The 21,010-nt window shown below is 42.1% G+C and overlaps 1 protein-coding gene across 3 annotated transcripts; it reads right to left on the reverse strand.

Annotated features, from left to right (window-relative positions):
- Positions 1 to 6,499: 6,499 nt before the first annotated feature.
- On the reverse strand, positions 6,500 to 15,021 carry LOC113026536 (uncharacterized). 3 transcript variants are annotated; one of them, XM_026175440.2, is made up of 6 exons: positions 14,698 to 15,021; positions 13,953 to 14,025; positions 10,069 to 11,130; positions 9,831 to 9,986; positions 8,714 to 8,806; positions 6,500 to 7,717 (listed from the first exon to the last, which is right to left on the reverse strand). In XM_026175440.2, exons 4-6 carry the CDS (start codon positions 9,933 to 9,935, stop codon positions 7,400 to 7,402), a joined length of 516 nt encoding a protein of 171 aa, XP_026031225.2. In that variant the 5' UTR covers positions 9,936 to 9,986; positions 10,069 to 11,130; positions 13,953 to 14,025; positions 14,698 to 15,021; the 3' UTR covers positions 6,500 to 7,399. The 3 variants fall into 2 exon arrangements, 1 of the variants encoding a protein (XP_026031225.2); XR_003272934.2 differs by lacking the exons at positions 13,953 to 14,025; positions 14,698 to 15,021 and adding an exon at positions 11,365 to 11,497.
- Positions 15,022 to 21,010: the final 5,989 nt, after the last annotated feature.

Genomic DNA, 21,010 nt, shown 5'->3' on the forward strand with positions numbered 1-21,010 from the left:
CCCCTCCAGGGGCAAGGGTACCTAGACCCGGTTCGTAGAGTACGCTTGGGGAGTGTGATCGTGTGTACAGCGTCTCTTTATGTCTGTCTCCACGTTGGTTGAGTGTAGAGTAAGTGCATATGAGAGCATGAGGGTGGGAATGGATGTTTGTATATGTGTGTGCCTGTATGTCTGTGTCTATATGTCAGGTTGGGTGTCAGACACCACTTCTCTGGGGACATCTCAGGCCCTCCAAGGTTTGGAGGCCTATCTCCCCCTACTACCACTTCCCCTGCCAGTGGCGGACTCCCTCAGACATCGGTGCGTTGGTGGTTCTTTGTGTCCGGGGATGGGCATCCAGGTACACACCGGCTCACTCCTTGGCGGCCGCTTATCGGGGCCTGGAGCCTGGGGCTCGCTCAGGCCACTTCGGAGGTGGGGTACCCCCGGCCTCTTGGCCTGGGGCTCGGTCACTCAGGCACGGCTGGCTGCCGGCGGAGCTCACAGGCGCGTCACTGCAACTCCCCCTGGCTTCTGCTCCGCGGCTGCTGAGTGACCCCTCATCTGGGGCTCTCCTCAGCTCTTTCTGGGACAGTGGCGCGGCTGCCCCTCTGTTGGTCTTCCTTGGTCTCTTGTGTTCTGGGGGCCTCTGGATGTCTGGAGTTTTGATCTCCTCCATACCTGCTTCATGCCCTGGAGGACGGGGCTGTGGCCCCCCCACACCCTCTAGCAGATCATTACATGAAGGAACCTTTTAAAAAAACAAGCGCGTCCATGCTCACAGGTGTACACACGGGTGATCACACCCACAAACTACACCCTTTTTGGCTCCTACCTCAAAGCACACTGTGTTCTGTTGATCTTATGTGCTGCACAATAATGTTTAATATTTAGTATATACTGTCATATTCCCATATATCATTGTGATGTTGTTTATCCTATTACTCTTGTTCTGTTCTGCTTGTTTTCTTTTTTCTTTCTCAGCAGGTGATCCAGGTGATTGATATATGCATTTTTTTTCTTTTTCTTTTTTTTTTTGCCCATTCTGTTGGTTTTTGTCTTTTGCCCTTCTCACCCATCCCTCTTCTCAGCTGTTTCTCTTTCCCTCTTTCTTTCTCCCCTTCTTTCCCCCAGTCAAGTCTGTCCCGTATTCAGTAAGTGAAAATAAAATAAACAATAAAAGGTGAATAAAATGGACCATTACGGCAAGGCTGGGATGGTCAATTTGGTAAAGTAAATCCGTTGGGCATCTTTCTTTGCCTTTAGACAACAATTCTGATGGCAAAAGAGCCAAACGGTACAGGCAAAAAAAATAAAATAAATAAATAAATATGTGAGTCTGAGTCTTCTATCAAAAGTTACAGCTAACTTCATGAAGTTGTACAAAAAGGCTTTATTTCGTCAAGACAGTGCGTTTCTGACTATTACATGCATTTGAATGAGGAACTCGCCCGAAACAAAGTATAGGTTTTCATTATGTGAATAACTTGAAAATCTTAGCTCAAACAGCTGCAAAACCCATTTGCCCAGCACGAGGATATTGGATTCTATAAGATAAAGCCATAAATATGTGTGTCTGAGTCGTCTATCAAAAGTTACAGCTAACTTCATGCAGTTGTAAAAAAAGGCTTTATTTCGTCAATAAATATTTATATGAAGTTATCGATATCATGCACATTTCACCAGGGCCAGTGGTGTTGGCTAAGGCCTTTTACATTACAGCAGGGTGTGTGGTGCTGACCAATACTATCCATATTTCACCAGGGATAGTATTGTTAGATGAGGCCATCCACATTACAACAGGGCCTGTGCTACTGGCTGAGGACATTTACATTTCACGAGGGCCTGTGGTGATGGCTGAGGCCAACTACATTACACCAGGGCCTGTGCTACTGGCTGAGAACATTTACATTTCACTAGGGCCTGTGGTCATGGCTGAGGCCAAATACATTTCACCAGGGCCTGTGTTGGTGGCTGATCCCATCCACAATATACAAAGGCCTGTGGTACTGGCTGATGCCATCCACATTACACCAGGGCCAGTACTTCGTCTGAGGCCATATTCAACACACCACGGCCTGCGTTGCTGGCAGAGGCCATCCACATTGCACCAGGGCCAATGCTCCCTGTGAGGCCATATTCACCATACCAGGGCCTGTGCTGCTGGCTGATACCATCCACATTTCACCAGGGCATGTGGTGCTGTCCGAAACCATCCACAATACACAAGGGCCTGTGATACTGGCTGATACCATCAACATTACACCAATGCCAGTGTTGTTGGCTGAGGCCATCCACATTACATCACTGCCAGTGCTTCCTGTGAGGCCATCATTATCAAAGCATGTCCGGTGGTGCTGGCTGAGGCCATCCACATTACACGAGGGCCTTTGCTACTCGTTGATACAATCCACATTTCACCAGTGCTTGTGTTGCTGGCTGATGACATCCACAAAATACAAGGGCCTGTGATGCCGGCTGATGCCATACACATTACACCAGGGCCAATGGTGTTGGCTGGGGACATTCACATTACACCAGGGCCTGTGTTGCCGGCCAATACCATCCACATTACACCAGGGACAGTGCTACTTGTTGATGCCAACCACATTACACCCGGGCCTGTGGTGCTGTCCGAAACCATCCACATTTCACCAGTGCTTGTGTTGGTGGCTGATGACATCCACAAAATACAAGCGCCTGTGATACCGGCTGATGCCATTCACATTACACCAGGGCCAGTGGTGTTGGCTGAGGACATTCACATTACACCAGGGCCTGTGCTGCTGGCCAATACCATCCACATTACACAAGGGACAGTGCTTCCTGTGAGGCCATCATCACCACAGCAGGGCCGGTGGTGCTGAATGAGGCCTTCCACATTTCACCAGGGCCAGTGGTGTTGGCTAAGGCCATTCACATTACAACAGGGCCTGTGCTACTGGCTGAGGACATTTACATTTCACCAGGGCCTGTGCTTCTCGTTGGTGCCATCCACATTAAACCACGGCATGTGGTGCTGTCCGAAACCATCCACAATACACAAGGGCCTGTGATACTGGCTGATGCCATTCACATTACACCAAGGCCAGTGTTGTTGGCTGAGGACATTCATATTACACCTGGGCCTGTGGTGCTGGCCAATACCATCCACATTTCACCAGTGCCAGTGTTGTTAGCTGAGGCCATCCACATTACATCACTGCAGGTGCTTCCTGTGAGGCCATCATCATCACAGCAGGGCCGGTGGTGCTGAATGAGGCCTTCCACATTTCACCAGGGCTTGTGTTGTTGGCTGATGACATCCACAATACACAAGGGTCTGTGCTTACTGGCTAAGGCCATTCACATTACACCAGGGCCAGTGTTGTTGGCTGAGGACATTCGTATTACACCTGGGCCTGTGGTGCTGGCCAATACCATCCATATTACACCAGGGCCACCGTTGTTGGCTTAGGCCATACACTTTACACCAGGGCCTGTGTTGCTGCCTGATGCGTTCCACAATACTCAAGGGCCTGTGCTACTGGCTGAGGACATTCACATTACACCATTGCCTTTTGTGCTGGCCAATATCATCCACATTACACCAGGGCCACTGTTGTTGGCTGAGGCCATACACATTACACCAGGGACAGTGCTTGCTGTGAGGCCATCTTCATTACACCAGCAAGTTTGCTTTTGGCTCAGGCCATCCACATTACATCAGGGCCTGTGATGCCGGCTTCTACCATCCACATTACACCAGGGAGAGTGCTTCCTTTGAGGCCATCATCACCCCACCAGGGCCTCTGCTGCTCGTTGATGCCATCCACATTACACCAGGGCCTGTGGTGCTCCGATATCATGCACATTTCACCAGGGCCAGTGGTGTTGGCTAAGGCCATTCACATTACAACAGGGCCTGTGCTACTGGCTTAGGACATTTACATTTCACCAGGACCTGTTGTGATGGCTGAGGCCAACTACATTTCACCAGGGCCTGTGCTTCCTGTGAGGCCATCTTCACCACACCACTCTGCTGCTCGTTGATGCCATCCACATTACACCTGGGCCTGTGGTGTTGGATAAGGCCATTCACATTACACCAGGGCCAGTTCTCCCTGTGAGGCCATTATCACCACACCAGGGCCAGTGCTACTGGCTGATACCATCCACATTTCACCAGGGCATGTGGTGCTGTCCGAAACCATCCACAATACACCACTGCCAGTGCTTCCTGTGAGGCCATCATCATCACAGAAAGGACGGTGGTGTTGGCTGAGGACATTCACATTACACCAGTGCCTGTGGTGCTGGCCAATACCATCCACATTTCACCATGGCCAGTGCAGCATGAGTATGAGCATTTGTTTTTTTTTTGCCGATGCCGGTAATGCCGCCCCTCACCACGATGCCGCCCCGGGCAACCGCCCGTGTCGCCCGTATCTAAAACCGCTACTGCTTGGAGGTACAAGAAAAAATCAATTTACACCCGTATATGAATATGGTTCCATTAACACTCATGCTGTACAGAACCTGTGATGTCCAGACGGTATTCCTCTGGTGTTCTGCTGTGAAAAAGTTTGGATGTATGGATTAACATAGTTGCCAAGGTTTCAATCTTCTCTTATTTTTAGGGTGTGATCAGGACAATCCCTGAGAAGATGGGTCTGCAGGGGATTGCAAGTAGCCAGGGTCAGGAGAGGGTGTAAGTGGGAAGCCCACTGCTGCTACTTGGCCCTGGTTTGCCCTCATGGACGAGGTAATAGGACAGAGGCCTTTCATTAGGCCTCTTGTCCTACTTTCCACTCTCCCTGAGGACACTCCAGGGCCAATTTCAGTGGGTGACCAAAACTTAGCGGGATCTGACACTGATGAGGAAGACAGTCAGCCACCGACAACAGGAAGGAAGAGGAAACGGGATCGGGATGACGAGCTGCTCAACCTCATCAGAGAGGACATGCAGTAACAAAGGGAGGCCGAGGAGAGAAGGGCGCAGGAGAGCAGAGAGCGAATGGATAGACTTTTTTCGATTCTGGAACGTTTGATCCCATAATGACTGCTGATCCTATAATGACTGCTGCGCCCCTCTAATTTTCTTTGACATTGTCTTTCTGTGTATAATTTTCCAGGCACCAGACACCTTTTATTTCCTGAATTGCAGATGCTTTCCTTTTAATTATTTTGTTGCATTGTGCTATTTGTGTTGGAAGTTAAAAGTCTTATGTGCGCAATAAATGGAATCAAACAGTAATTGTCACTGAACCCATTTTATCAACATGTATTGACATGATACTAAGTTTAAAAATGGATATTCAGTCAAAAACAGAGTACATATCAAGAACAACAACAAAAAAGAATCATCAGCATCAGCAGTATTTGAAGACTACAATATTTGCAGCTATTTACATGTGTTCACACAAGATTAACCTGAGTGACCTGTTCCTGGACCGTTTCTTTCACAACTCCAACAAATTACAGGTGGTGTCTGGCAGTGTTGCTGGATCTGCTGAAGACAGATCACACATAGATGGAGTGCTGCAACTGTGACCTACGGTTACTCTTTTGTGGTCAGCGAGTGGAGAAACACAGGGTGGTCTGCAAAGAGAGCTTTAGGATGCTTCCTCCCACTGTCCACTGCATTGTCCATCTACAGGTTTGCAGGGCTGACTCAATTGACGGCTGCTGCACCACTAAGATGTCAAGCAGGAGATGGTGGATGCCATATTACTACTAGTATAATACTTGTAACTCTGTAGCAGACAATAGTTTGACAAAGTGCAATATGCCACCAGAAAACGGACTCCTAGACAAATTTTCACTTGCCTGTTAACAGTAGTCGTGGACTAGTGGTACCTCCTCCAAGACTGACACCTCAGATGACAGTTGGTCCCGCCAAGGAGCACCACTAACTGCCTCCAAACCAGCCTCCCCCTCCTCATCCTCCGCTCATCCACTGGGGCCACGATGTCACCAGCACTGAAGCAGATGTTGTGGAGGATGGCATACACTCAAAAAAATAAAACATTAGATTTACTTAAAAAAGTTATGTCAAGTGGTTCCACACAACTGCTTTAAGTAACTTTTAAGAAATGTTGTTACTTAGTTTGAACTCAATACTGTTAAGTTAGATTTACGTAAGTGTATTGGCTAAATGTAACTTAATTGCAATGCTTAGCTGATACTTATCTTTGTTGCTTTAAGCCTACATAACTTGTTTAGGCAATATCTTTGTAATACTGTTACTTAGCTGGTACATAACTTTTCTGCTTTAGAAGGACATAACCTGGTTAGGTAGTATCTTTGTAAAACTGTTATGTAGCTGCTACATAACTTTGTTACTTTTGAATTATATAAAATTGTTAAGTAATTTCTATTCAATACAATTACAAATAAATCATTTACACTGGTTACTTCCATACAAAATAGCAAAGTTTCTTAAAAGTTACTTAAAGCAGTTATGTGGAACCACTTGACATAACATTTTTAAGTAAATCTTAGGGAGATCTTTTAGGAAGAAATGAAGACAGCACCCAAATTATCAAACACAATCCTGCCTTTAATAAGCACATTCAGTGCATATAAAATACTTTTTTCCAAGCACAACAGCTTAACACAAAGTGCAATCAATGCAACTTGTTACAAATTCCAAGTGAATATTTTGTGCAGAAAATGTAGATCAGTATAAAGTGCTAACCAACTTGTCGTCAAACTAAAATGATTAAAAAAAATGATCCAACAAAGTCCTGTCTTTACTAAGCACATTCAGTGCATATTAAATACTTGTTGACAGACCGAAAAGACTGTAGAGCCGTAGCTTAACACAAAGTGCAATCAATGCAGACAACTTGTTACAACTTTAACTAAATACTTTGTGCATAAAACAATATTTTACTTCAAAGATCAGTGAAGTGCTAACCAACTTGTCTTTCAACTGGTCCAGAAAGCATCCAAATTATCAAAAAAAATCCTACATTTTACAGGACGTTTCAGGAATTCTTTTCAAACACTGATAAGCATGAAAGAGCAAACTAAACTCATTTAAAACAGTGAAAATTGGCTGTTTTGTTCAAAAACTGTACTGTAAAACAGTGCTACTCAGTTTTTCAAGTTATGGTTACATCCCAAGTTGCAGACAGCTGCCAAATATCACATTCTTTGAAATATCAAATCACAGCGGCCTAACCGCTAAAACTTTTTAAAATGTCTGTCATTTTCTGTATGTTGTCAAGTAGCAGTAGAAGAAGTGCAACACCAATTTTTTAAGTAACAGTATTTTGCTAAAATGCAAATGAACATTATTGTTCTCTAAAACTGGTGAATGTTCCCAAGAAACAGTACTGACAATGAAAAAAAGTGTTTATGAACAACTTAACTATACCTGAACGTAAAGCATTCAAACTAAGTTAAGCAATAAGGGCCTCCCGCTTCCTCCTCTTTATTCAAGGAGTTTGTTTCTGAGCACTTGAACTTTGTTTGATAGCTTCTTAGCATCAAGTCCCATCAGTACTTTCTGAAAAAACTCAAAAGTGTACCTGAGGTTGGATGGGTAGCTCATGTTTAAAGTGTAGATCAGGCCGAACAACAACACAACAGCAGTGGCAACATCAGGAAGATCTCTGAGCACAGCGACACCCTCAATTATGATACCAATGTCTTCTGCCGGGTCAAGGTCACGCTCTCCTTCTGGTTTGATGACGTAGATGCCAATGAGCGTCTTCTCCATTTCACTTTCGGCCTCATGGAAGTCCACATCCTAAAAAAATTAATAAGTAAATAAACATAATAATACAAGTTGCAGGGTTTCATATCAATTAAAGGGATATTCCACCCAAAGTGGAAATTTGTCTATTACCATAAATTGCCAAGAGTTAGATAAGTGAGAAAAAAGCATTTTGTAACCAGCACAGTACATTTCTGATCTTATACCCATTGTTCCTGGTGAGCTCAATAATCATGTCGACTGCAAATGAAAAGTAAAAAGTAACACGACGGATTTGCAGGAGGAGGCGATTTAGACTTGGGCCTACATTACGGTTACGCCAAAGCACCCTGTAACCCGCCATGGCATAGCACTTGGATACAACAACAGTGGTTGAAAAAGCCTCTGGTTTCCATAAATAAACACATATTCGAATATCCATGCACCGGCGGCTTACAGTGTTGTATGTGGTAACCATAATGTATTCCCAAGTCTAAATCTACTCCTCCAAATCCTTCAAGTTACTTATTACTTTTCATTTAAAGTCGACATGATTATTGAGCTCACCAGGAATAATTCGTACCATTAAAGAGTCATTTGCAACCAAAATGTTTATAGTTCCCATTCACTCCATTTTTTAAATGCTAGGCAAAAGCAAATAGACTGCTGCCGGATCAGGAGAATTATTGCACTGGTTACAAAATTATTTTTTCTCACTTATCTTACTCTGGGTAATATGGTAATAGACCAATTTTCACTTTGGGGTGGAATATCCCTTTAAGCTGCAAAACAGTAGACAGCTCAGAGCGAGATGAGAGGTGTTGGTCCATCATCTAGATTACACGGCAGAACAACAAAGCAGAAAGACACTCAGCCCACATTACACCCCAACTGTAATGGCAAGGGTCACTCCCGCATAAGCTTGTGCTTTTATATCTCCAATAATGTTCTAATTTTAACTTTTTGTTATAATCTAATGAATGTGTGTGAGGAAAAATTACCGTCAGTTAAATTTTTATTACTGGAAATTGTTTCTATTTGATTACTTGCCTGATATTCTTTGATCAAGCTGTTCGGATCTTCATTGAGGTAGACTGCAAGTCCTTTCAGCGTACACACTCTTCTCATTGCAACTGTGTCGTTCTGTAAAACATAAAAGCAAATTTTACTTAGCTAAACTTTAAAGACATTTTCAGTTAACTTCAGCAAAATAAATGTATATAATGCTTTGAGAAAAAAAGTCCATGACACACTACAGAAGAACAACAAAATTTAAAATAAAAAAAATTAAGGAAAGAAGGAACATTATCATTTGAAAAAATGTGACGAGCAAAAAAAGGTAACCACAGGATCCCAAAAAAAAAAACAGAAACCCGACCAAAAACAGCAGCATGAAGAATCCAGTGAGGAAGAGGATGAACAAGAGGTCACACCAAAGCCAGCCTGAACAGAGGATTTTTTTTTTAAAGTAAACCACTGAGTCCACTGATCTAAGGCTTAGGAGGAGAGTTCCAGAGTTTGGGGGCCACAGCAGCAATGATCTGTCACTTTTGGTCTTTAGACTGTTGTGCACTACCAGGCTTTGATCACTGGACCTCAGGGACCTGCTGGGGGTGTTGGGACTGAGAAGATCTCCATTGTATGATGGTGCTTGTCCATGTAAGGCCCTAAGGACCAGAACCAGGATCTTGAAATGAACCTTGAAGTTGACCAGCAGCCAGTGACGCTGGAAGAGAAGCGGGGTGACGTGGGTGTGTTTGGAGGACTTGAACAGGAGGTTTTGCAAGGACAAATGAAAAAACAGTTGTAGTACTAAGCTCAGAGACCTCCCTTTATCCCGTCTTGGTTTGAAAGGTGCCTGATGGCAGTTTATTCTAGCTTCAGCTTTTCTACTGTAAATGCCAAAATTCTCCCCAGGGAGCCGCGGCAAATCCCGTTTTGGAAACGCTACTGTCCTGTAAAAACAGCTTTTAATTCTGGCAATTTTTTTTATAAAGTATCCAAATCAACTTAAAACTTTATTACTGTGACAACACTATCATGAAAAGGACAAAGAATAAACAATCCCATAATACCAACATTAAACTTTACCTTACAATAGAAGGAGACAACAAAATCATATGTATTAAAAGAGGGAATGAAGCATTGAAAAAAATTAATTCCAAACCTCATCAATTGCAGCCATGATTTCTGTGATCTTGCGTCCAGATGTTCCTCCCTTGTTTCTGAAGACTTTGGTCAGTTTGGTTGTGTTGTTGTCCAGCTGTGCCATAAATGTGGATGTTAGCGGGATCGTAGTGATGCGCTGGAATTCAGCATTTATCTGTAAAATAAACAAATGTTTAGCGTGATGGGTTTAAAATATTGCATGTGGAGTGCATTTGCAGATCAACTGATTCAGTTACCTCACGTGGAGAAAAAAAGAGCTGGCCATCGGCTTTTAAAGTCAGCTACGAAGGGCATGTCCTGAAGAATTTCTTGCCTCCGGTGAGGAAAGGTTTGGGCCATTTTTGCTTTGATGGTTTCATTGTTGTTCTTCTTCTTGAACTCTGAAAGCAGCACCAACCTTTCTTCTTCCTGACTCTCTCGGGTTTCTCCAGCTGGATAATCAGGGCAGAAATTCACCTCTGCTCTCCTGGGTTTCTTGACTTGGTTGGGATGCACATTACTGTTCCCTCTTCTTTTGAGAGAATTGATGACCAACTCACTACACCCTAAGTTCTTCAGTTTTCCACGATAGTTTGACATTTTATACTTCAAACTGATCTTCCATGCAGAAAATCCAGTTTCTGAACCCTTCTCTTTCAAGCATGGATGCTTTACAACCAAAGCTTGGCAAACATCACTAAGATTGCTGTCTGAAGGGTAAGCTTTGTACTTCATAATTTCTGAAGACAAGCTCTCTAAAATGTCAGACTTGAGCTTTGGTTTTAGGGTTAAAAGTGTTCCATTGGCTCGGAATTCCTGGTTGCCTTTTGTCAATTGCAGCTCTACATCGAAGCTAAACTCAGGTATGCGAAAGTCCAGTGGCCAGGCTTCTGATCGCAGCGTGGAGTTTGCTGAGCTCGAGGAGCTTGATGACCTGGATTCTGGCGATGACAGTATATCTGTGTCATAATCCGGGTTGTGGCCAGAGCAGGGGCTACCCAAGTTAAATGAGGACACACTGCTTTCATTACTACCAGTGGATGTTTCTGGAACACCTGTTTTAATCACTTTTATTTTGTCCATGTCTTTTAGATCAAATGTGGATGTCATGTTAAGGAACTGATTAAAATCTGTGTCCATGTACTGCAATCTGAACTGTTCAGAAACTCCGCACTGATTTTCAATCTCCGCTTTGAGCTCGTTAACATTCTTTGGTATCCCCAAAGGAAGGGTTAACTTGAGTGCGTTGTTCTCCCCCAGGATTATCAGAAGCTTTGTTGGGGCTGTCATTTCTGATGTCCCAATCTCCAACTGTTACTCTAAAAAATAAGTGCAAGAACATGAGCAGGTGGTTCCCAAACTTCAGTACATGTTACATTTTTTTAGTGGTATTCAGAATTTTGCAGCACAATTTTTTTTCTAGTATTTTTACAAGGCTTGAAACATATCCGAGTAGATTTAAGTTCTGGTCCAACTATTTTTAAGGACCAAACTTTGAGAAGAACTGCTATACAGCACAAAAATTAAATCGGCAACATGGACATTAAAATTACCTGAACAGTGTATGTATCTCTTTAATGTAACCATGCGAGAAGCTCCGACTTGGTAGTCACAAAGTGGATAACAATCCACCAGATCCTCATGTGCAACAAGAGAAATTTCCTTTGGAGATGGGTCAATTTTGAAGGATCTATAGTGTTCAGTGTACCACGAGCTCAGTTTTTTTACTATAAACACCAACGAATCTGCCAAAATACACATCTGCAGGATTTCAGCAAACTCTGGCAGACCCCCCAGTGATCCATGTACTATTAACATGCCCTTCCTGTAGTAGATGCCTGCAACAGACACACTCTGGGCAAGGCTAACTACAGCTGTGTCAGGGTACTTTTCAGCAAGACAATGTGCAATTTCACGTTTGAGAAGTTCTACTGGGACTGCCGAGACTCATGAAACCTCAAAAGTGGCTTTGCTACAGCCTGATGAATGCATGTAATGGCCAATCATGAGCTGGTGTTTGGTTGACAAAGACAGGGTTATGTTTTTGAAGCAGTTTGTGTGTCTAGCAACTTTTTTTAAAAACGTGTGCTTTGCCTCGAATCTGATTGTCCATAATAAGGCAAGTGGACCAAAATGGCGAATTATTGAGGGATAATGAGCCAGAAAGTGATGTTTTGGCAATGGTCTTCTATCTGGGCATACTTCTTTGTACCTTTGATGGTGGTCTAAAATCTTACTCTCCAGGTATGCAACTGAGTCACTGTTATGAACAGGACACACAACAAGCTCAACAATATCCTTCAAATCTAGTAGAAGTTCCCAAGCTGGTTCGTTTTCAGGTATGTGTTGTCCAATAATAAGTGGCAGAAGTCTTAGTAAACACCAATTTTCATGTGCATTGCCACCAACAGTTTTTTTACTAAGAAAATTGTGAGGCAATTTCTGAGGGCGATTAGTCTGATCCCCTCCTTTGTAGGGAAATGACTGAACAAGTCTATTTAGATTTTCAAAAGTGATGTACTTCTTGCCTATTAGTATTCGAAGGCACTCAGCTATCTCAAAAGGCACAATACCTTCAAAAAGGTCATGTGCAAGATCAGGGGGGAATCCTGTAGTGACCTTGAAGAAAGACAGACTGTCTGCTAAGACACACGAGCTTTTCACACCACAACAAGCTACCCCTGTCTCACGTGCAGTTGCTATGTGTACACGATGGAGCTCCTCAGTTCTCAGAGAAAAGTCACTATTTGTAGCTTTTGATTCAATTTCTGAGCGTGTAGCAGTACAAAACCTGCAAAAGTAATCTCCAGAAAAACTTTCCACAAAACCGGCCAATCCATGAGCTCCGAGGCTGTCTGCCACTACATATTGGACAGTGCCTTTAAAGTTGACCCCTAAATTGTCAATGAACACTCCCTGCTGCTCTAAAATGACAAGGTCTTGCAAAAGTGGCTCAAATATTTTTGAATAGCCAAAGGTCCTAAGGTCCTCACTTTTGCACAAGAGAGCCAAATAAATAGAAGAGAGGGATGAATGACTACCTGGTGGCAAGTTACCTAAAATCCAGTAAACTGAGCAAAGTTTATGCTTTTTCCGTGATGTCCCCAATGGATTGCAAATTTCGAAATCATCAACATAAAGACAAATAGAGATTCTTAGTTCACCGCCTGAGAAAAACTCATTATTTTGAAAATGTAGACCATCTTTATATGATGTATACTTTTCCTTATTTACAAAAGGATTCTGATTGTGGCTAGTGACAAATTTGTTCAGTATGTTTTCTTGTTTAAATATCTGCTGTAATGATTTTAGAATAGGAATATACTGAAAGGTCCTCTTGCTTTGGGAGTCGAGAATGTATTCAATTGGATCAATTACTTCAAAATGTTTTCTGTAATACTGTCTGCGTTTGAAGGCAGTGGCAAGTGTGCCGTCCTTTTCTATGGCTTTTAACAAAGGGTTAAAAGAAACTGCCTTTGTCAGTTCTTCAATAACAGGCTGGTCTAGACAAAGGTTATGCTTCTTGAGTATGTCTACAATTACTTGATTTGTCAAAGGCACTGATGCACAGCTTATCAGGTAGTGCAATTCTGAAAGCAACTCGTCAATTGCTATGCTGGGAACATGAAAATAGTTTTCCAACTTAAGTAAAAGAGATGCAAAATTAAGTTCTATTACATTTGCCAAATCTTCAGTCTCACTTGTAGTTGTATCGTGATCAATATTTGCACTTATGTCCTCTTCTACAATAGTGTCTGTACTGTCATCAGCTGATGTTTGGCCTACAATAGTGTTAGCGATACCGATTTTAAAGTCTTTTAAGGTATAAGGATTGTGTTTCCTATTTCGATGAGACTTGAATGTACCATAGATATTTGTTTTGAAAGAACAACCCTCAAACATGCAATGCACAGTCTCGTTATATTTTAGATGGTTGTTAATGTGAGAAAAATACTCCTGCTCCGAAGCTATGTTGCAGCAGGAACACAAATGGCAGTTAAATGTTGCCAAACTCACAGACTTGTCTAGAGTTCTTTGGGTATGTGATCTGCTTAAGTGGCTATGTAGAGCATTCCATGTTTTGAAAACACAGACACAATCAGAATAGGCACATGGATACTGCTGTCTACTATGAACTAACCTGTAGTGTTTTAATAACAGAGCTCGTGATGACACCACTTTTTTGCACAATTTGCACTGCCACATCAACGTATCTGGGGGAGAAGCACAAAAGACATTTTCATTACACTGTCCCTGAAAAAACTAAATAATTTGCACATTGTTAATGTTTCATATTAATCAGTTTTATTTTTAATATTGTATGCTACAACAATGAATTTATTGATCTACATCATCACCACTGCATATTGTGTAAATGTGTGTGTAATCTGACATTAAAAGTCGAGTGAGAAATCCCATGGACATTGTACAACATTAATGCAGTTCATCTTACACCAGCTTACTAAATGCTTTCTGCAAGCTACATCAAAACGTAAGCTGAAATATTAGACAGAAAATACACCCTAACCTGTCTGCTAGCGAGGAGCGCTTCTCCACTGTTGTTGGCTAAAGTGCAACGCAGTCAGGCGTCCGAGTATAAACTTGGCGCGAAAGTGCGTGCCGGACCGAATGCGCTGCCTGTACCGACGCATACCGACACATACCGACGCTAGCGCTACACTACATTTGGGCTGAAAACAGAGCTTTGCTATTGCAATGGAGTCCCCTCCAAAATTATTTGGAAACTCACGTGCAGCAAGTCCACGTTAGCAAACCTTTACCGGGCAAAACCCTGCCTGTACTCTTTTCTTAGTAGCACTTGCGACATTAACTGACGTGTGAACATATATATGTAGACGGGCTTTACAAGAAAAATGACTTCTTACCTGATTTTTGGACAAAAATGCGGCTGAACCAGTCCACATGGCGAAGAAATAGCAAGCTTGAGAAAGAGGGTGGTGCGCATGCGCATTGGCCCTTATTTAGGCGGGCTCTGCACGCAGCAGTATGTGCAGAGGGACAAACCTGTGAATTTACTCAACAATGTTACGTTGACACAGTTCAATGACTTTGTGTAACAACAAAAAGTAACAACATTTCATTAAATTTGCACAAACACTTTAAGGATTTTTGCAAAATCGAGTTTATTAAGAACAAACAACAAAATCTACTTTAGTAAAAGCAGAGATAGGCTGAGTTCATTTTTTTGAGTGTATACTGTTACAACCTGTAGTGGTTACAACACAAACACGTGTGTGTGTGTGTGTGTGTGTGTGTGTGTGTGTGTGTGTGTGTGTGTGTGTGTGTGTGTGTGTGTGTGTGTGTGTGTGTGCGCACACACACACACACACACACATTTGCGCACAAATATTATATATTGAAATATTCACATGGCATTAGATGGTCACTTACGTGGGGTACAAAGGTGTGGTGCACTCCAGTACTTGCAGGAAAATGGCCCTCAACCTCGTTTTCATCATTCCAAAAGCACGCTCTATAATGGAGCATGCCCTGGAATGGTGGCTGTTGAAGCGCTGGGCTCCCACACCTTGGACTGGCTTCTTGTAGGGAGGGATGAGGGGGAGTGGACGTTGGAGGCATGGGTACCCTCCATCTGCGAGGATGAAATGCCCTGGAGGAGGGTAGACTGACTGTCTGTACAGTGGGCTGTGGCAGTTCAGGAGATTTAGCAACACTGCCAGGGACTCCCTGCTTACCCGAAAATCAGGCCCCGTATCCTCCTGGTTGAAAAAACGGTCTGCTTGAAGAAAAGGTGGAGAACAACATAAACAGTTATAGTGGAAGGGTATGGTTTCATTTATATTACGGGATACAAGCATTATTCTGATCATTATGCTCATGTAAAATATACTAATGCGTGTGACAATACTTATACTTTCATACATATACAGTTCATCTGTGTAACTAAGCTTGTTTCTGTACTCTAAAGTACCCTGTTTTCAGCTTTGTGACATTTTTCTGCCATTCGAGGCACACAAATGAGTTACAGGATCCAATGACTGATCGGATATGCATACCGCATGTTCTCATATTAACTTCAGGGACATTTACTTTATATATTTCTTTATGATATGGTGAATGTGTGCGAATGACTGGCTGTCATTCAGTTATTGACATTATCCATTGAACTTCATAAGTGATATCTCGGAAAACGTTAGAGCACTTATGCAAATATGTGATGTCTTGATAAATCGAGCAGATATTTGAAGTTTACACAGCACCATTCTCGCATGAAAATATCTTAAAAGTTTATTTTGTGACCCAGAAAGGTAATATTTCAAACTCCGCCACTCTGTGTTCCTCCGCCACGGCCTCATTTGAGTTTTGGACGAAATGGATTCTGGGATATTGCATTTCGTCATTTCGAGCTGATTGGAGACCAAAACAGCCAATCAGATTTTTTTTTGCATCCAAGTCTGTGATTGGCTGGTTTTGTGGCACAAATATAACGGTGTACAGAAAGAGTTGAGCGCGCACGGGCAGAAATGTTGAGAGCGCGAGCAACACATTGCAAACAAGCGCAAGCGCAAAAACTGAGAGGGGCTGCTATTGTGTGTGTATATGGATAATAGCAAACACTGAAATACATTTTTTGCACGCATTTTTTGCACGCAGCAATGAATTTTGTTCACTTAAATTTAGCTTTTCTTTTCTCAAAATAAATTTCTCCTCAAAATGCCCACACAATGCAAATGTTTTCTACGTGCGCTCAGAATAGTGGCACAAAAATAACGCCATAGTTTTGTAGCTCCTCTTGGATTAAACAGTGCACAGGACACGGAGCAACATTTCCCGGTCCATCTTTCCGTTTTCGCACGTGGCGTTAGTGATCAGCAACAATGAGTCCCAACATATAAACGGCTGTGGACAACTTGCCTTCGTTCGAGTCTCATTGTTCCTTTTGAATAAAGTTTCGATGGGGAAAAAAAAGGGGGCTGTCCACAGCTGCTCACGTCCTGACTACCTGTCCGTCTAAGAACACTAGCTATGTGACGTAGGTAGGTAGTGTCCTTATGAGCATCCTTCCACTGAATTCGGACACAGCACTAGTTAAGTAGAGAGGCTGCTGACGAAGGCTTTCAGCTACAGCTGGTGATGGCTGATGAGCAGCAGGTGTGACTGGCTGCAGCACAGGAACTCTCCTGAACTCGCCTGATGACGCTTGTAAGCCGACCTTCTGGATACAGACACACGTCCAAACACCTCTTTATTTTCAAGAACAATTTTTTGTCCAAAACATTTTCTTTTTAAAATCAAAACTTGATATATTTTACGAATTTCTCTAAATGTATTTACAGTTACAATAAATATGCAAATATTTACAATATATTTTAAAATGAACTGGAAATAGTTTGATCGTTGCACCCCCCGTGCAGGTATGAATTCATAGCGGCAATAGAATGTTGGGCCAAAAACTTTCCCAGTAGAACATTTCCAAATGATCCAATTTGTTCTCTGTCAACAGGCAATTACAAAGTCACAAGGTGACTGCAGTTAGCCCCTGTGAGATGTAGGTAGGTTGCCCTGGATCTGATGCCAGTAGTTATGATTCTTTTTTAATACCAGGGAACCACTTGCCTCATCCAGCTCTAAGAAAAAGCCCTTGATTTCTGCTGCCTGCAAGATAATTTTATTTCTGGCTGACCATGCATTTCACCTCAATGATGCTCAAGTAGGCCACTGTTGGATAAAAACAGTCCTCTCTCCTTGATAACTGCACCAGTAAGTACACAGCAAATTCAAAAGTGTTAAATGTTTTGGTGTTAATAGTCTTCTTGCAAAAGTAGAGTTAATTTTACTCTAAGCAGAGTCACATTCTTTTAATGTAACTCTGAGGTGTAAAATGATAGTAGTTAAAATCGAGTGTTAAAAATGAGTGTTTCTCTGTCAAATCTGGAGGTGTTACAATGGAAACATTAACTCTTGACCTCTTAACTCTGAACTCCTAGAGGGGCTATGACACCAATAGAGTAAATTCACAGACTCCGCCCCCAGCACGGCTCCAATCGAAGTGAAGTGAAGCCCTTTCAGAACATTTTGCTCTACATATTTGAGTTGTTTGCCATGCTTGGTAAATCATTCTTTCAAAGATTGTTTCAATTATTATTATGAGCTTTTACTTCTGTGGCTCTTTGGAGTTGAGACAAAGCTGTGTGAAAGGCATTAGCCATGTTGCTCGGTGATAGCATAACATTCTGTTTTAGCTAGTTGAAAGGTATTGTTTGCGGGCAAATACCACAGCCTTGAAAAAAAGCTTGCATGTGAATTTTCAGTCAAACTTTTGGTCAAATACACCTAAAACAATGTCTAGAATGTGAAATGTTGGTATAATGGTGCTACTTGAAGCCTGAAAACGATCGCTCATAAAAAAAAACAAACGAGCAAACAGCAGTAGCTGACGTCCTGACTGGATTCTATGGTAGCATTTAGATCCCTCCAGAGTTTTGTGCACACGGTTTAGGTAAAAATGAAAAAGGTTGAGGTTTTACATTTAGTTCAGTATTACCTGTTGCCTGTGTCTTTGTCTTTTGGGAAAATACTTTACACAAGTAATGGCTCAAAGAGGATTCCTTTTTTTTTTTTACTGTGCTGCAATTGTTTACTGGATTATTTGTGCCATTAATTAGTGTCAACTAATTTTTATTCAATCTCCACACAGGATATGCTTGTGAAGATGGAATATGGGGGAGAGCAGAAGTGCGTTGAAGTTCCACAAAGGGATGAATGAAGGACATGCATATTGTATTGAAGAAATAAGTGATGAGAATGCTATTATTTGCATTTACCATGTCAGACCTTTTGATAAACAAAATTCTAATGAAAGTGAGAACATGTATACTGTTACATCTTTCAGAAAATGTTTTGAAATTGTGGTGCACAGTTCAGAATAAATGTTTTTCAAAAACCATTGCATCTTTTTAGTAAATGTTTATTTCCAAAAGAAATTTCTAGAAGTTCAGAACAGTAAAATTCCCGCTTTTTAGAATGAATTAGAAGATAACTCTTACGTAGTTAAACTAAAATACTCTTTGAGAGTTAATATATAAACTCTTAACACCAAGTGTTAAATTATCAACTCCAGACAGATTTGGTGTTTAACACTAAATCAGAGTTAACGTACTAACTCTCCAAAAAGAGTTAAATTAACACTCTCTGGTGTGGACCTATATAGACACTTTAATAGTGTTGAAATCAAATCCGACAGTGTTAATTTGGACATGCTGGATTTGCTGTGTAGACACTAGGTGGTAGGTTGAAACAGAAGGGAAACCCTTCTAACAGGAAGAGCAGTGGAGGAGCAGGGGAAGTAGTAAATATAAACTCAGGTTGTCAAAACTATAATTTATTTACAAAGAAAGCACTAAAATACTCTGGCCAGGGAGAACATAAGTTAAAAACATTAAAACAATACACCTAAAATCCAATGGCCTTAGCCACGAAGATAAAGTCCAATAAAAGTCCAAACAGCGCAGAAACCAGCAGCACCATCACCGTCCTGTCTGCCTCTTCGTTCTGGTGCCGACTAAAAAGAAGAGAGGGGCAGCGGCAGTCACCATTCTTTGATTCCACCGGAGATTCGTCTTACCCCGGATGGGCAGAGCTCCTAACTCTGCCCGCCACTTTGCTGTGCTTCACACGCGTAGCCATGGTCTCGCCGTCCCAGGGACATAAGGTGCCAGCCTGCTGCCTCTCAATCCCCTGCCATGGGCCTCTCTCGGTGAGGAGATACCTCCCCTCAGCACCAACACAGACCTCTCTGCTCATCCCCAATCACTCTCTCCCGTGCGCAGTCGTCCGCGATCTCCGGTCCCATTCTCCTTTGCCGCACGCCTCTGTTGCCAACCCCGGTTACTACGCCATGTCTCTCCTCCTGTCCCTCGCTCTCTCTGCCTCTTATTGAATAACTGTGGCGAACCCTGATTGGTCCCAGGTGTGTCAAGTTAATGATCAGGAGGGGCGGTGCAATGGGCATCCCCCCCGGAACAAATCACATATCAAACACAAACAAGCATGCAATAACCCCACAAAAATAAAACACTACACGCTAATAAAAGATCAAAAAATAAAACACAGCACTACATGCAAGGAAATAAAAAACACCAAGTTAAACTTGTTCATTCCACCCTGTGACACAGTCAATGTACAACAGCTTGGCCTTTGACTCATGAAGGATCCCCCAGTCACTTGCCTTTGGGGATGAAAATATCTCTTAGCCATAATTTCATAGAAGCACAGACCCCTTTTATACTAACTTACTTTCAATCCTGTCAGGTTGGCCAAGTAGAGTCCTAAACAAGGAAGGAGGACATGAGCTCTGCTTGACTGCACCCAAGAACAAACCAGAGTTGCTGGCTGTGATTCTTTTTAGTGCTGACCTTTTATAAAAACACAAATTAAGAGGCATAGTTCATTAAATTTCTTACTTAGCACCTAACAGAATTAATATCAAGGCACATTCTTACCACAATGCATTCTTTATTTCCCCATCTGTTGCTTCCTCAATCTGTTTCTTCTCTTCCTCAGTGATAGCCAGTGATGCCAGTACACCTTCTGCTTGTGCAAAAGCCAGGTCAGCAGTCCATCAAATATCTTGGCTGGCAGTCTAGATTTAAAGCAAAAGGAAAAATAAATACAATGTGACTCAGCAAAAGTTTTAACGTGACCAAGCAATTTTTTCTACATAGAGTAGACAAAGTACAGTACGAGTATACAAAATACATATAAAAATGTGGGGATAGAGGAGACAGTCTGATGTCTGTAGTTTACAAGAGTTTACATACATGTATAATTTATACCACGTGTTAAAGTAAATTTCAGATGACCCGAGGGCCTTCTGGACCCCATCCCAGTAAAATCCTCAAGTTTTGATAGACATGCCAGTGCTCAGTCTTTTGATTCCAGCTGATCTAAATAAGTTTCAAGTTAAGATACTGTTTCCAGATTAACAGCATTTATTTAGGACTATTCACTTAAAGCACATGTTTTAACATTTTTGCTGTACAGTACCTGTGTGTGTGTGTGTGTGTGTGTGTGTGTGTGTGTAATTGTGTCAATATAAAACACAAAGCTTTACATAAAGTTAAGAGAATAATTAAAACTAAGACTATCTTGTGTTGTTCATGGTTCACTACCCTTTATACACAGTAAATTTCCCAGTGTTAAATCAGCAGTGTTAAA

The sequence above is a fragment of the Astatotilapia calliptera genome, chromosome 22, assembly GCF_964374335.1.
Source record: "Astatotilapia calliptera chromosome 22, fAstCal68.1, whole genome shotgun sequence".
NCBI lineage: Eukaryota > Metazoa > Chordata > Actinopteri > Cichliformes > Cichlidae > Astatotilapia > Astatotilapia calliptera.

Bases quoted from the DNA above. Each gene is read 5' to 3' on its own strand.
- LOC113026536 (XM_026175440.2), bottom strand. From the start codon at position 9,935: ATGGCACAGCTGGACAACAACACAACCAAACTGACCAAAGTCTTCAGA. The intron at 8,807-9,830 runs GTTTGGAATTAA...TATGTTTTACAG, and splicing joins TCATGGCTGCAATTGATGAG to AACGACACAGTTGCAATGAG. The intron at 7,718-8,713 runs GCAAGTAATCAA...TAATTTTTTTAG, and splicing joins GCTTGATCAAAGAATATCAG to GATGTGGACTTCCATGAGGC.